Genomic DNA, 13,809 nt, shown 5'->3' on the forward strand with positions numbered 1-13,809 from the left:
ATGGTGACCCAAGCTGGGAATCGAACCAGGATCCTCTGGCACTGTGAGGCAGCAGCGCTAACCACTGTGCTACCTTTCTGCCCCATTTTAAACCCATTGGATTAAAAATATTAATCCCATTCTCTGCTGTAGTGAGGAGGAGTCAGACAGGAAAAGTAAGTGTCTTACACAGACAAATTAACCTGGGCCACACTGGTGTACTTCCTGAGGGCCATTTTGCAGACTTGCACTGGCAGGTGCCTGTCATGTAGACCAGGAAAAAGACATAAAGGGACCAGGGAGTGAGGGGAGAACAAATAAAGTTAATGAAGTGCGCAAAAAAAAAGGTAAACCAAACGTGACCCAGCATTGACTTTTTCAGACGTGACTGCTTTAACTTTTCGGCCTGCAGAGGTTTCATGTCAAATCAGTACGGTCACCTTTCCTAATAAAAACCATAACTGCGCTACACTCTCTGGAACATTTAACCGAGAGTGATGTTTTTGTATTGATTTCATAGTATAATTCAAACTTGTATGAAAGGAATGGCACAGCGTGTTCACACAATTCACTGTTAGCCCCAGAAGTCGAAATTTGGTTTCAGTTTGAGGGAGACTCAATCTGATGGGAGTTAAAAGAAACTCAAGTAAGCCTGCAGCATAGTTCTGGCATCAGACTTGGCCCAATAAACAAATAAATTCAAGCATCTTCCATGAATATTCATAGTAGTATTATGTCCTGAAAAGCTGCAGAAGGCTAAGGGCAATTTTTGAAAGATTTCCGCATACATACCACCCGCTCCAGCAAAGAATCAGCGCAGGCAGCAAAAGGTGAATGAGCTCCAAGGGTGCTCTAACCTTCTTTGCACTTTTATGCATTAAATTGAGCTGTTTAATCATGAATGTGCTGCTGTGTAACCCCCTTAAGACTGCACCTCTGCAAGCCTATGCAACTTTGAAAAGAAGAAATGCTTTCAGGTTGAGGATTTTCAAGGTACATGCTCTCATTACCTCCCAAAGTTACTTATTAAGAAGGCTTTCTTGCACTCAGCTGCTCTGCCTGCCCAGGGATCAGCTCCTTTCACAATGTCGCCAACCAGAATGTCCACATAAACAGGACAGTAAGCCAGTTTGGGCCATTGCCATTCCACCTGTGCTGGCCGCCTGGATTATAATCGACCCCGAAAACTGGACACCACAAAACATTGTGGAAACATAAGCCCCTTTCTTCTCATTCTGACGTGGTCTAGTTGTTAAGATTTGTATTGAGTATTAGTCAACAACAGAGCAAAACTTTCACACACAAGCCCTCCCAAATCCTATGCATTTCCTGCTTCAGGTTTCAGAAGAATCCTCTCTCCCTCAATTATCAGTGATTCATTTTCCCCAAAGCCACAAGGTAGGAGCCCTGGAACCCCTTCCCCATGAAATTCATGCAGTCCTACAACATGGAGGCAGGCCCTTCAGCCCAAACTGGTCCATGCTGGCCAAAATGTCCATCCATTCCCACAATAGATTTCAGAAAGATTCACTTTGCACACTGAAACCTCCATTTTTACTCTGAATTTTGGCTTGTTGCAATGAGGACAATGTAAGGTGCAAGATTTTGACAATCCTATTAATTTTCAGAATCAGTGGCATATTTGGAATTTATTCCTGAACCACTTTCAAGAGGGTCAAATTGAATTTCTGTTGGACAATTAATAGTCGAGGTAATTGGGAAACAGGAAGGAGATGCTTGTGAGGAACTTGATTTATTTATGACTGTCACGGTGCTGTGAAGTCTGAAGTCGAGGGGTTTTCTGTTTTGGAGGAATAGTTAACAGCAATGAGTTCAGGAGGTTGAACTTAAGATGACACTATGATGCATAATTTCCTGGCTCCCCAGTGTCAAATTTGAAAGGTACCCCTCTTGAAAATTAAGGATTTATATGGCTAACCCCACCTGGATAATCACACCAGGCTGGGAACCATCCGACAAAGCCATTTAACTTGCTAACTTTGGATCGTTTGTTTTAAATCAGTTGTCACTCTGAAAGAACTAGCAGGAACTAAGCGCTTCCAATTTCAGTGTAAAGACTTAGATGGAACCCACGTGGAATACTCCCCACACTCCCCCAATGATATTCCCCACCTAGCACAGGATTCCCACCCGACCCCATCCCCCTCTTCTGATGTCCCCGACCCAACCACACACTGTACTGACCACCTTACTGGCCTACATGACCCCATGCCCCCACAACCGACTCCCCCTCTCCGACCTGACCCTGCACCATGCACCCAACCCAAATCTTGCCTGATATCTGACAACCCGCCATGCCTACCTTCCTTCACCTAATGAATGCCCCCCCGCATGTCTGAACCTCCACTCCCCATAATATCCAATCCTCCCACCCACCAAACGACTGGCTCCCCCTGATATCTGAATCACCCACTGTCCATAATGTCCAACTCCAACCCTCCCATGTCCAACTCCAACCCCCCTCCATGCCCAATCCCCCATATCCAATTCCAACTCCTCATGTCCAATTCCAACTCCTCATGTCCAATTCCAACTCCTCATGTCCAATGCCAACACCCCATGCCCAACTCCAACTCACCCCATGCCCAACTCCATGTCCAACTCCAACCCCCCCCATTGTCCAACTCCAAGACCCCCATGTGCAACTTCAAACCCCCCACGTCCAACCTTCCATGTCCAACTCCAACCTCCCCATGTCCACCCCCATCTCCCTATATCCATGTCCAAACTCCCACGTCCAACCTTCCATGTCCAACTCCAACCTCCCCATGTCCACCCCCATCTCCCTATATCCATGTCCAAACTCCCACGTCCAACTTCCTCCTAATGCCCGAACCCCCAGTTCCTTGGTCCAAACCCCAGACCCCATGAAGTCCGATTCTCCCCATGTGTGAAACCCCCACCCCACCAATATCTGAAACCCATTCCCATAATATCCAACTATCCCAATCTCCAAACACCCTAAACCCCTGATATCTTTATCTCACACCCTCAACCTTCCCCAACCTTCTGATGTCTAAAGCCCGCATCCACTCATGACCACACCTCCGATGTCCAAAACCTCCACCCCTTGCTGTCCTTACACCCAGCCGCCGATGTTCAACCCCTCCCCCCAACATTCCAATGCCTGAACACCGTACCCTTGATGTCCAACCCGATCTTCCATGCCTGATTCCCCTCCCATATTGTCCAGATCTCTCTAATCTCTTGATGTCCGAACCCCCACCCCATCTTCCATCCACTTCACTTAGAAACTTACCTTCTCCCTTTAAACTTACCTGCTGTACGGCAGCTACAGTCATAAAAAGGGGGGGATTGTCCTCTTTTGTATTTTGCTGCTGGAGCTGGGGATGCATTTCACTTCTTGAGACAGGAAGGTTAGGTGAGACAGGCGTTTTAGAATTTAAATGAAGTCGGTACAGAGTGGCAATTCACCCGCTGTTGATTGCCACCGTAAGGAAGTTATGCCCCTTCCTTTAAACAAGCCATGCATTGCCTGAATTGATCTGTACCAAAAGGGAATCTTTATTTTCTGATATCTGTGGGGCTGGGGTTAAAGTATGTTGACAAGAGAATGTGACTTTATCGATGGCTTCTTTGCATCTGAAAGAAATTACATTTGTTTGTAATGTAATATAAACTCCGGGGGGCCCTGGGGAACAAATGAACACTCTTCTTTAGTCTAGATAGCTCTAGTTACTGAGGTGGGCTGACACAAGATGATTTGCATCCTGTAACCAATAGGAGGGTGAACTTGGGCCATCTTCAAAAGAGGAACGAGAGACCGAAAGATAAAAGTTGAGATGTTGCAATCTTTCTTGGCATAGTGATACCATGGTTTCTGGGGTATGACTCTTCTGGACACTTCAATGATAATGAATAGAGAGACATCACCTTTGCTGGCAAAAACAAGAGTTCCTGGAATCTTCAGAGGTGAGAACCATCTATGTTGTCTTCACTGCTTCTTGTTACATATATGTAAAATCTTGCTTAATAAACTCTACTTGATGAATAAATACTAGTTATTCATGCCTTGTAGGCCTGGCCCAACTGAGGACCCTAGTGTCAGAAATTAAAAATTCCAACCTTGAAAGTTTTCTTTCAAATAGAAGGGTTTTATGCCTCGAAAGCCGAAACCTCACAAGGGGCACAGTTCAGTAGGGTACATACAAAGCAGTTATCTTCATGGTGACCTCAACTATGAAAAGACGGGGCGCTTCACAGTGAAGAACTGGGAAGATGGACATTATTTTAACAATCTGAGACATTTATTTTCCAACCTGTGCACAATGGAAAACATAGCTCTTCATAAACTCTGGGGTTTGCTTTAAAATCTGTAGCCGTAACTCGGTAAAGAGAATTTTATTCCATTTCATTATAAATAAACTCCCAACAAGTGAAGGGTCCCACTAGGGTCTTTTCAGAGACTTCTGAATGAGTACATGGGACTTAGTAGGACTGAGAGTTATAGTTAAGCCTGGTAGGTAGAGATATGTTCGGCGCAACTTATGGGCCGAAGGGCCTGTTTGCGCTGTAGTTTTTCTATGTTCTAGTTACAGAAACTGCAATTATACATTCAGCAGGAGTTAACTGTTCCATCAACCATGAGGAAACATGTTTGGGGTATGAATTGGGCATTCCATTATGATGCATAAGATTTTTCTCCAATGCACCCTAATGAAAATGTTTCACGCGTTCAGGAATGTTGTAAACAACTTTATTGCTATTATCATCAACCGTGCTATAACTGACCCATGACTGGAAAAGCAGCTGGAAGGTCTTTGAACAAAAAACTATATCCTAAGTTTAATCTGCGAGTAAACTATTTAGCCGTGATGTAATTAGGGTTCTCATATACATAAAGTATAGCTAATGTGGCTGTTTGAGTAGACTTTGCAAAAGCCCCTGGTATTGCTTGTTAACAGACTTCATGTTAAAGAGCTCAATGGTACAATTTTATATCCCCTTTCCATCCAATGAAAATCTACCACTGAAGAGAGCTTCCAAATGGAATAATGACTTCAGTGCATCAGCACTTACAGGCTACATTACAGGGCAATTGGGATCAGTAAACACAAAATAATGGATTCCTGGGAGTGATTCCAAAGCAGTAATGTAGGGTAGGGGCTCAGATGGCTCATATAGAGAATAATGGAAAGCTACGTGATGTTACAAAATGGTAATCTAATCTGGGAGTTGAGATCACTCGTAAAAGCCACTCAGAATTTGCACTTGGAGCTCATGACATCACCTGAATTTTCTGCTTTGATTTCAAACTAAAGGGACGTGGGAAGCTTGAAATAAAAAGCAGAAAATGTTGAACATGACTTGGGTGCTTTGAAGGTGGCCTCCCACTGCATTAGCCTATCGCTTGATTAGGTACTGGTTTCTACATCATTATCATCTGTGTGAACTGAGCAGTAAATCCTGGTGAACGGATAAATTGTGGAATGAAATGAGATGTTTAGATCCCACAAAGTCAGTTCCCCCATCTCCTGTTTCTCATTCTCCTCAAATAATAAGATTTGGCAACACTATTAACATCATTGTCTGCTATCTACAGTTCATTTATTAGCATCACAGTAGGCTTACATTAATACTACAATGAAGGTACTGTGAAAATCCCCTAGTCACTACACTCTAACACCTGTTCAGGTACAGTGAGGGAGAATTTAGCATGGCCAATGCACCTAACCAGCACGTCTTTTGGACTGTGGGAGGAAACCGAAGCACCCGGAGGAAACCCACACAGGCACGGGGAGAATGTGCAAACTCTGCACAGACTGTGAACCAAGCCAGGAATCAAACCCAGATCCCCAGAGCTGTGAGGCAGCAGTGCTAACCACCGTGCCACCATATATAACCATTATGGTAATATATAAGATCTAAATGTGTTGTGATAATTTCATTCGGTCTGTGGTTCTGGCTACATCTGGCAGTGTGGACACTGACTGTCTACTTTCTTTGTCCTGGAAGTGTGATGATTGTCATGATCTGATACAAGGACAGAGACTTCATTAGTGCGTTTTATCAGAAAACAAAGTACAGTTCATTCACAGGAAGTTTGATTTCAATTATATTCGCTTAATGGGAGCAATTCAATAAATGGGTGTGTGTGTGTGTGTGTGTGTGTGTGTGTGTGTGTGTGTGTGTGTGTGTGTGTGAGAAAAAGGGAAAGGCTAGAAAAAGAGATGACTCTCATAAAGAGATGTCTTTTCTTACCTCATAACTGAATTAAATAAAGAGTCTCAGGTTAGACAAACCTAGAGATTTTGATGTGAAACATGGAAGAATAACACAAAATAGCACAGTTGTACAACTAACTTCTGTGTGTACATCTTTTCAGGTATATTCTTCACACATTATAGTGTATAAGTTGGTAGGGAAGGGGGCTTCTAACAGTTGCTGCAGGGTTACGTACAAGCAAATGCACTCTAAGATCTTTGAATGTGAAGGAATTACTGGAACACTTTGTCATTTTTCAGCAACAACTTTATCAATCATTATTTTTGAAATTAAAAATGGTATATGTTATTGTAATAGCGTGACAAATGCATCATAGAATTGCTTAGCCGCTTGGAGTCCTGATTCCAAAATGGCTGCTCTGAGATTATTAGGTCAATAACATTTGCATTTGCTTCTTATAAAGAACTTCAATTTGAAATACTTTTGAAACTGACCATTCATCCAAGTGCTGGGCATTAAATCAGAAAAGTCACGGTCAATTTAATTATGTAGCTCCTTCTAAATGTGTGATACTTTAGATTAATTGTATAGACTAAGAGTCAATTTGCCTTTATTCTTCACACTCTAATGGTGACTGTTAATTATTGTGTGCAGTAGTACCAAACCTCCTTGATTCTAGGGATTGTAATTTACCCTTGTCCAGTCCACTGAGGGCTGGACATAAGATGCGTTCAGTGGCAGTAACAGTCTAAAATGGCCCAGGACTCAACCGCACTTTGAAGAGTATTCTTATAGTGGACACTCACCGTGCGTGCAGACGGAGCTTACTGTGTGCCACATCTGGTTGGAGTTTTCATCTCCCGCCTGACCGATTGGGAGGACTGGTGAGCCGGCTCTAGTGAATAACAAAAGAGCGCATCGCGGGCCGGATGAAACGTCCTGCCTGGCCTCTGGAGACCACTCATGGGCTGACCCTTCGGAATAATTAAAAAGTGCATTGAGGGCCGAATGTAATCATCCAACAGGCCAATTCCAGCCTGTGGGTTAATTTATGTTGTGCAACACTGTGCTAGATTCTAGATGGTGCAAACACATTACTCTAAGCTCTTCATGGAGTCCATGAATCGTCCTATTATTATTGCAAATACACAAATAAGCACATTTCCAACATACAGCACTACAGCATATCAGTGCTACTCATATTATGACCTAGGAGACATTTGCAGCCCATCTCCCCATTGCCCGGATCCCATGGCAGACGGCAGTTCCAGGTGTCTCTGTAGGGCTCCATGTATTTTCTGTTCAGCAATGAAACGCTTATGTGCCAGCAGGAAATGCCATCCCCTCTCCTTTTTTTGCTTTCCAGGAAAAGAAGGTGAGAGGATGCTTTTAGGAAGTACAGATCCTTCCCCGCTTTCATTAAGTGGACTAAAATTGAACTAGTTTGGTCCTGCCATTTAATATAGCCTTTCTCTCACGGTGGGGGAGCGCCTGGTCTACACTTGGCAGCTGCCCACAGTGGCACAATCGAAATGAGGAGCTAATTTTGTGAAGAGTTACAGGCCTGCAGCACATCAGTCTGTACTGCAGAAGTTCTTAGAATGGTTCTAAAGCAGCAACAGCAAAAACTACACCAACTCGCATGTTATAACTGCAGTTACTGATTGGGAATGTGCTACTTCCCAAATATTACTGAGATGCAGCAACTTTATGCCCACATTGATCCTGATACTATTTATGTCTGTAAAACACTGGAAAATCCCTTCTACACATAACTGGAGTACACTATACTTAACTTGGACATTATTCACAACTTTGAATTTAAAAACGGAAAACATTCCCTCTGCTCATTAGTTCTATCTATAAAGAAATAAAAGAAAACTTAAGACACAAAGCACCTTACATGACGGAAGCGAAACAAAATGGGAAATCCACATGGCACAATGTTTGCTAATTCAAAAATTATAACATAATGTAATTAAAGTCCTATTACAAATGTTTGGAACAAAGGATTTAAATTATAAAGTAATATGCAACATATTTCCACAATGTTCATCGTACGGGCAACTGTTAAAAAAAATTCTCCTGCTTAGCATTTTTCTTTTTTAAAACTAAGTCATTATGCTAATTTGTACACAGAATAATTACCAAATTCTTTATGAGTTGAAACACTTCTGTGTATACATAATACTTTTGATTTATAGATGTGTAAGCAATATTTTGAGTCAAATCCTGCTGAGCATACAGATGGGTATCATTTCCTTCAAAAGCCTGAAGCCTTTGGGAGTTACCAGAAAGCTTTCCTTCCCCCTTTGTCCTCAAATATTTATATCGCTTTCACTTACCTTTGTTTCTTAATAGAATTCTAGCAGCAACACCTGCAAAGAACACCCTCAGTGACTGCTGTTGCTGTGCAGTTCTCCACTGGTGTTCTCACTAGCTCTGTGTTCACAATTAACCTATTATCAACACGTTCTGGGAACAAGTGGCCTGCGCCTTCTATGAGTGATGTTGAGGCAGAAAGTGGATCGTGTGCTCAATCACATTAATTGAAATCAGGGGCAGGTCATCCCATCATGAGGGAGGGGCTTTAAAACAAATTGGTCTACCACTGTGCCTCATCTGTGCAGAGGGAACAGGCAAGCTCACATCTCTGTCCCCCAAACTCCCACCCGTCCCCCTGCCTTGTATTCTCCTCAAAGTCACTTCTCTTCAACTTCAACTGGGGCACAAAGGGAATTAAGAGGCAGAGTTGGAAGCAGCGCTATTTTCCACAGAGGGTAAGATATATAGCGTTGGCATCATATGCCCCTTTGCAGCTGCATACAGAGATGGGGATGGGGGATTGGTGCATGCACACTACAGATATTTGCTACCAATTAGAATCACACAATGAAACATCTCCTTTTATCTTTCAAAGCTTTTTTTTAATTGTCACACATGGTGTGATCTCTAAAATGTGAAGCTTGGCAATCAGAGTGGCAGCAATATCATGAAAGGTAAACTCAAACAGCAAAGCGTCAATGAGATAGTTCACGAATAAATGTGAAAACATAGAATGGACATGAATATAAATAAGGAACTTAAGAGTATGATAGAAGTCTAACCCAGTCTTAGCCATCTGATTATCCATAACCCCTCGGCCTTAAAGTCACAGGCTTCGATTCCCAACTTGGGTCACCATCTAAGTAGAGTCTGCATGTTCTTCCTCTGTCTGCGTGGGTTTCCTCTGGGTGCTCCCACATTCTGGAAGACATGCTGGTTAGGTGCATTGGCCATGCTAAATTCTCCCTCAGTGTACCCAAACAGGCGCTGGTGTGTGGCAACTCGGGGATTTTCATAGTAACTTCATTGCAGAATTAACATTAGCCAACTTGTGACACTGATAAATGAACTTTAAACTTCAAAGTCCCTCAAAGAACCAGTCAAATTTAGGAATATCATCTTAACCCCCCCCCAGCCCACTCAGGTTACTCTACAAACTCTGTCACCATCTGCCTTCTGTTTATACTCACAGTGAACGATGGAGCTAATGGACTCAGATATCTTTTTTTTGCTAACTGGAGGAAAATTAAACAACTGTTTTTGGATCCAGTGCACCCGGGACTTCTAAAGTTTAAAGTTATTTATTTACTAGTGTTGCAAGTAGGCTTATGTTAACTCTGCAATGAAATTACTGTGAAAATCCTTGAGTCACCACACTCTGGCGCCTGTTTGGGTACACTGAGGGAGAATTTAGTGTGTCAATGCACCTAACCTGCACATCTTTGGGACTGTGGGGGGAAACTGGAGCACCCGGAGAAAACCCACGCAGACACAGGGAGAACGTGCAGACTCTGCACAGGCAGTGACCCAAGCCAGGAATCGAACACAGGTTCCTGGCGCTGTGAGGCAGCAGTGCTAACCTCTGTGCCACCGTGCTGCCTACGGTGGACTTGTGCTCCAATAGTAGCTGGCACTGAGATATAATCACAGCTGACCTGTAAAATGGGCCATGCACCTGTCACTGGCATAAAAGAACAGTTTTTATTTGCTTTGTTGCTTGCAGCTGAGGTATGTTTCGCTCCCTTTATTAGAAAACTAGCCTCGTGGGCATGCAGATGGGCCATGCCAGGTGAAAGGAGGGCACGGTTACAACTTTTTACAGCCCCTGTCACTCCGCCAAATATAAATCTTTTCCTCCTGTTCGAGCAATACCACAAGTTGTAGCAATGATGAGACTATTAAATAATTAACTTTGCTTCTGAGCAAGATAAAATGCAGGAAAGGCAGAAAGAGTTTTAGAAATAACACCTTTTAGGCTCCCAGTGTTAGCCATCCATAGTAAATGGTGGATGAAGCAGAATTATTGCATTGCCTCCGCAGTGTTACCAGGCTGGGTACAATTAAAATGGCTGTAAAGTGCAGGAAATGGAAATGCCAGTTTGCTTGATTTCTTCCCCCACACCCTTCCCAAAGATGGGGCAGCCTGCCATAAACTGCTTCGCAATCTAAAGAAAGTCCCAGATGGCCACAGGCCGTGACTGGTGGTGATTTAACCTGAGCATCACCACATCTCAGGTGAGGGGCAAGGTCGAGGAAGCGGGCCTTCACGAATAACCTCAGCTGGTACGGGAATTGAACGCATGTTGCTGGCGTTGCTCTGTATCACAAACCAGCTGTCCAGCCAACTGAGCGAAGGCTCAATCTAGCCGTCTGGTCAAGGACCAAATAACAGAATTTCTGTATTGCCAGGCAAATCTGAGTAAATGGCAGCTCTGGGACTAAGACCCTAGACCATCTGGTTGCTGCCTGAAGCAGTGATATTGTGCAGAAATGTAACATTCAGTGTGAAACAGTGAGAACAAATTGTAAGTACACATGCTATACACTGGAAATGAGGAGAAAAACAAGATTATGTACATCTTTCTTTAAAATAATACATCAAAACAGTCTCCAAAAGGTTAAAATCTCATGTACCTATAATGGATGTTACTGTTTTCATCAGAAAAAAGTATCTGAAAAATAAATATTTTATACAGCCCCATGGGGAAGGATATCTCATTTTCGTGGTGTCCCACTCTGGTGGACTAATGACTTTGTTGAGTGAACTTCATAGAACCAGCTTAATGACCCCATTCATTATGGACTCCAAATGCGTGATCTGAGCAATATTCTTCATTATATGCAGCTTACACTTAGCATTTAAAGAGGGTGAATTAGTTGTCCCTTAGAAGCTGAAAGAAACTGGCTGAGGATAACAGATGAGCGAAATATGATTTCCTCAAATTTATGGCCTTTTAAAATGCAAGAGCTCCAGAATTCTTCATCAAGGAGCACTGATTATTCAGGGTCTGGGCCTTCACAAATATTAAGGAAGATACATTACCCAAGCTAGGGATGGTGAGACACACCTTTCATGTTAAAAATTTAGATGCTGTGGAAATGTTTGGCCTTATTGTTAGCCTTAAACACTTCCAGCTGCTAAGAGAGGATCAATGTAAGGTGATCTTTTGTTACAAGAATCGCTACTCCCCCCTCCCCCTTCCCGACTCCTCCACCAACCAGGTGCTGTGCCCATCAGAGGCATATCTTTGGGAATCACTGATGCACTCATGTGATTTCCTCATATTCAATCCCAGCAGTTGAGGATTTCATAAAAAAAATCTTGTTGAAGTACTATATTACCCACCACTGCTGGGGTACCTGAGTGTGCATCAGTTGTTGGTACATGTTGGTAACCAGTGGACTATCTTGGCCCTTGTTTCTTCTCATAAAATCTGTCCTCTTATTTATCTCACTGAAAAAACCTCGATGAAAGACCAGGCCCAGAAATGCAACATGTCACAAAGGCTGAGAAGAGGGAAAAAGGGTGAGCTTGATGAAAAAGTAATCACTTGGAATGGGTTTACGATGATGTGGAACTGAGTTGACTATAAAACACCAGGATTAATAATCACTCAGTTTTTGATCTTTCAAACAATAAAGGATATTTGTTTATTTTTCGTGCCATCTTCGTAAAGATCTCAATAGCTTTTAAAAAAAGTAAAGAGTTTAAAGGGAGATTTTCTGCTTGAATGCCCCTGGTGCACAATTAAACTCAGGCTGGGAGTACAACAGTTTTCTGATACACACATATGTTAGAAGCACTGAAGTAGAAAATCTCTCCTTTAATGGAAAGTAATGATGGAAAACCGATGGGAGAAACTGGTGTTACTGCTCACATTTGTTTCAGATATTGTTGTTAAGTAATGGCATTTTATTTCAATATATCTGCAAACATAAGTATGCACCCTTGTTATCACCTGAGAGGAACAGATGAACTGGTGTAACATAATTCAGGAGATTCCTCTGCATTACGTTTATGTTTAACGTATTTGTCAGAGACACTGGGTATATGTTCATTGGGCTAGCACATTGTCATCTCACTTCAGCGAGTTAGGCTTGAACTCAGCCTGGATTGACGTGATAAAAATCTGCTCTGCCTTTTGGCTTTAAATGAGTTTTGGCAGCCTCAACCCTGCTCCTGTGAGCTTGGGCCCACAGCACAATACTGGAATTAATTGGCAGTGGGACAAGTAAAGATCCATATTCATACGGGCTGGAGAGCCACGGTTGATGTCTTTTGCCAACAGCACAAGGACAGGGAATGGATAGGACTTTGAGTTTTATGTCTGTTTTACTGAATTGAAAATATTCATAAGCTTCATTGCTAAACACAACACAATACAATACACTGAGGCAAAATGAAACATTGATTTCTGGGCTTCTTTTATTTAAAAAAAAGCCTTTTAAAATGCAGGCTTAGAAATATCTTGCCCCTATTCATTCTTGCATCTCATTTTTCTGGTCGACTTGCCACCTTGTCGCCCCCTTTCATTACATTTAAAAGTTATGGAACTTGTAGTTAATTATGTGACGTGGGTAATCTTTTGTTTATATTTGATTGAATCACTGTTTTTTATTATTTGGCACGATAAAATGAACATTCTTTCAAACCTGGTTGGAAAAGTAAAGAAGAAATATGAAAACAAAATGTCTCCCTACGTGCCAGAGCACTGGACTTCTTCATGTGCTTGTTGAAGTACTGGATAAACACTAACTCCACTTGGGGAAATTTTTACCACTCTTTGTGACTGACTAATGTATACCATTTGAAGTGGTGTCTGAGCTGCATGTTGAGTCTTTTAATGTGCTGTAGATGTAACATCTTGCCAAGGCTCACATGGATTTCTGAGTGCCAAGCACTGCTAAGTAGTGCCACTTATTCTACACCACTTCAAATGGATGAAATCAGCACCACAATTCAAATTTGTCGAGTGTACACAGATGAGTTTTCTACATGCACCCACACGTACACATAAACACACACATACACAGGAGGGCCACATTGACATTTTGCAGTAACTAGTCAGCAGCCCGTGTTAAATTTCTCCGGATTTCTTTTCCACTGACGTCAATTGGAAAGGTATAAAACAGGCTGCCAATTCACTGCTTATGATGGGACCACCACCTGGAAGTTCCCCTCCCAGCCACTCATCATCTTGACTCCAACAACACTCAAAAATGCTCAACGCCATCCAGAACAAGGTTTGATTAAACACATTACCCAGCACCTTAAACATTCAGTCTCTCCACCATCGG

General features: G+C 42.5%; 1 protein-coding gene across 7 annotated transcripts in view; it reads right to left on the bottom strand.

The window, feature by feature from the left end:
* celf4 (CUGBP, Elav-like family member 4) overlaps positions 1-13,809 on the bottom strand; it is a 1,183,497-nt gene that overhangs the window by 88,518 nt on the left and 1,081,170 nt on the right. For 3 of the 7 annotated variants that reach the window (XM_080215109.1, XM_080215028.1, XM_080214940.1), the window contains exon 9: positions 6,993-7,160. The exons of the other annotated variants lie outside the window; for them this stretch is intronic. In XM_080215109.1, the coding sequence (XP_080071235.1) occupies positions 6,993-7,160 (168 nt within the window). The remainder of the gene's footprint in view (positions 1-6,992; positions 7,161-13,809) is intronic. 7 annotated transcript variants of the gene reach the window in all.

The sequence above is a fragment of the Carcharhinus amblyrhynchos genome, chromosome 1 (assembly GCF_965287045.1).
Source record: "Carcharhinus amblyrhynchos chromosome 1, sCarAmb.v2.hapA, whole genome shotgun sequence".
NCBI lineage: Eukaryota > Metazoa > Chordata > Chondrichthyes > Carcharhiniformes > Carcharhinidae > Carcharhinus > Carcharhinus amblyrhynchos.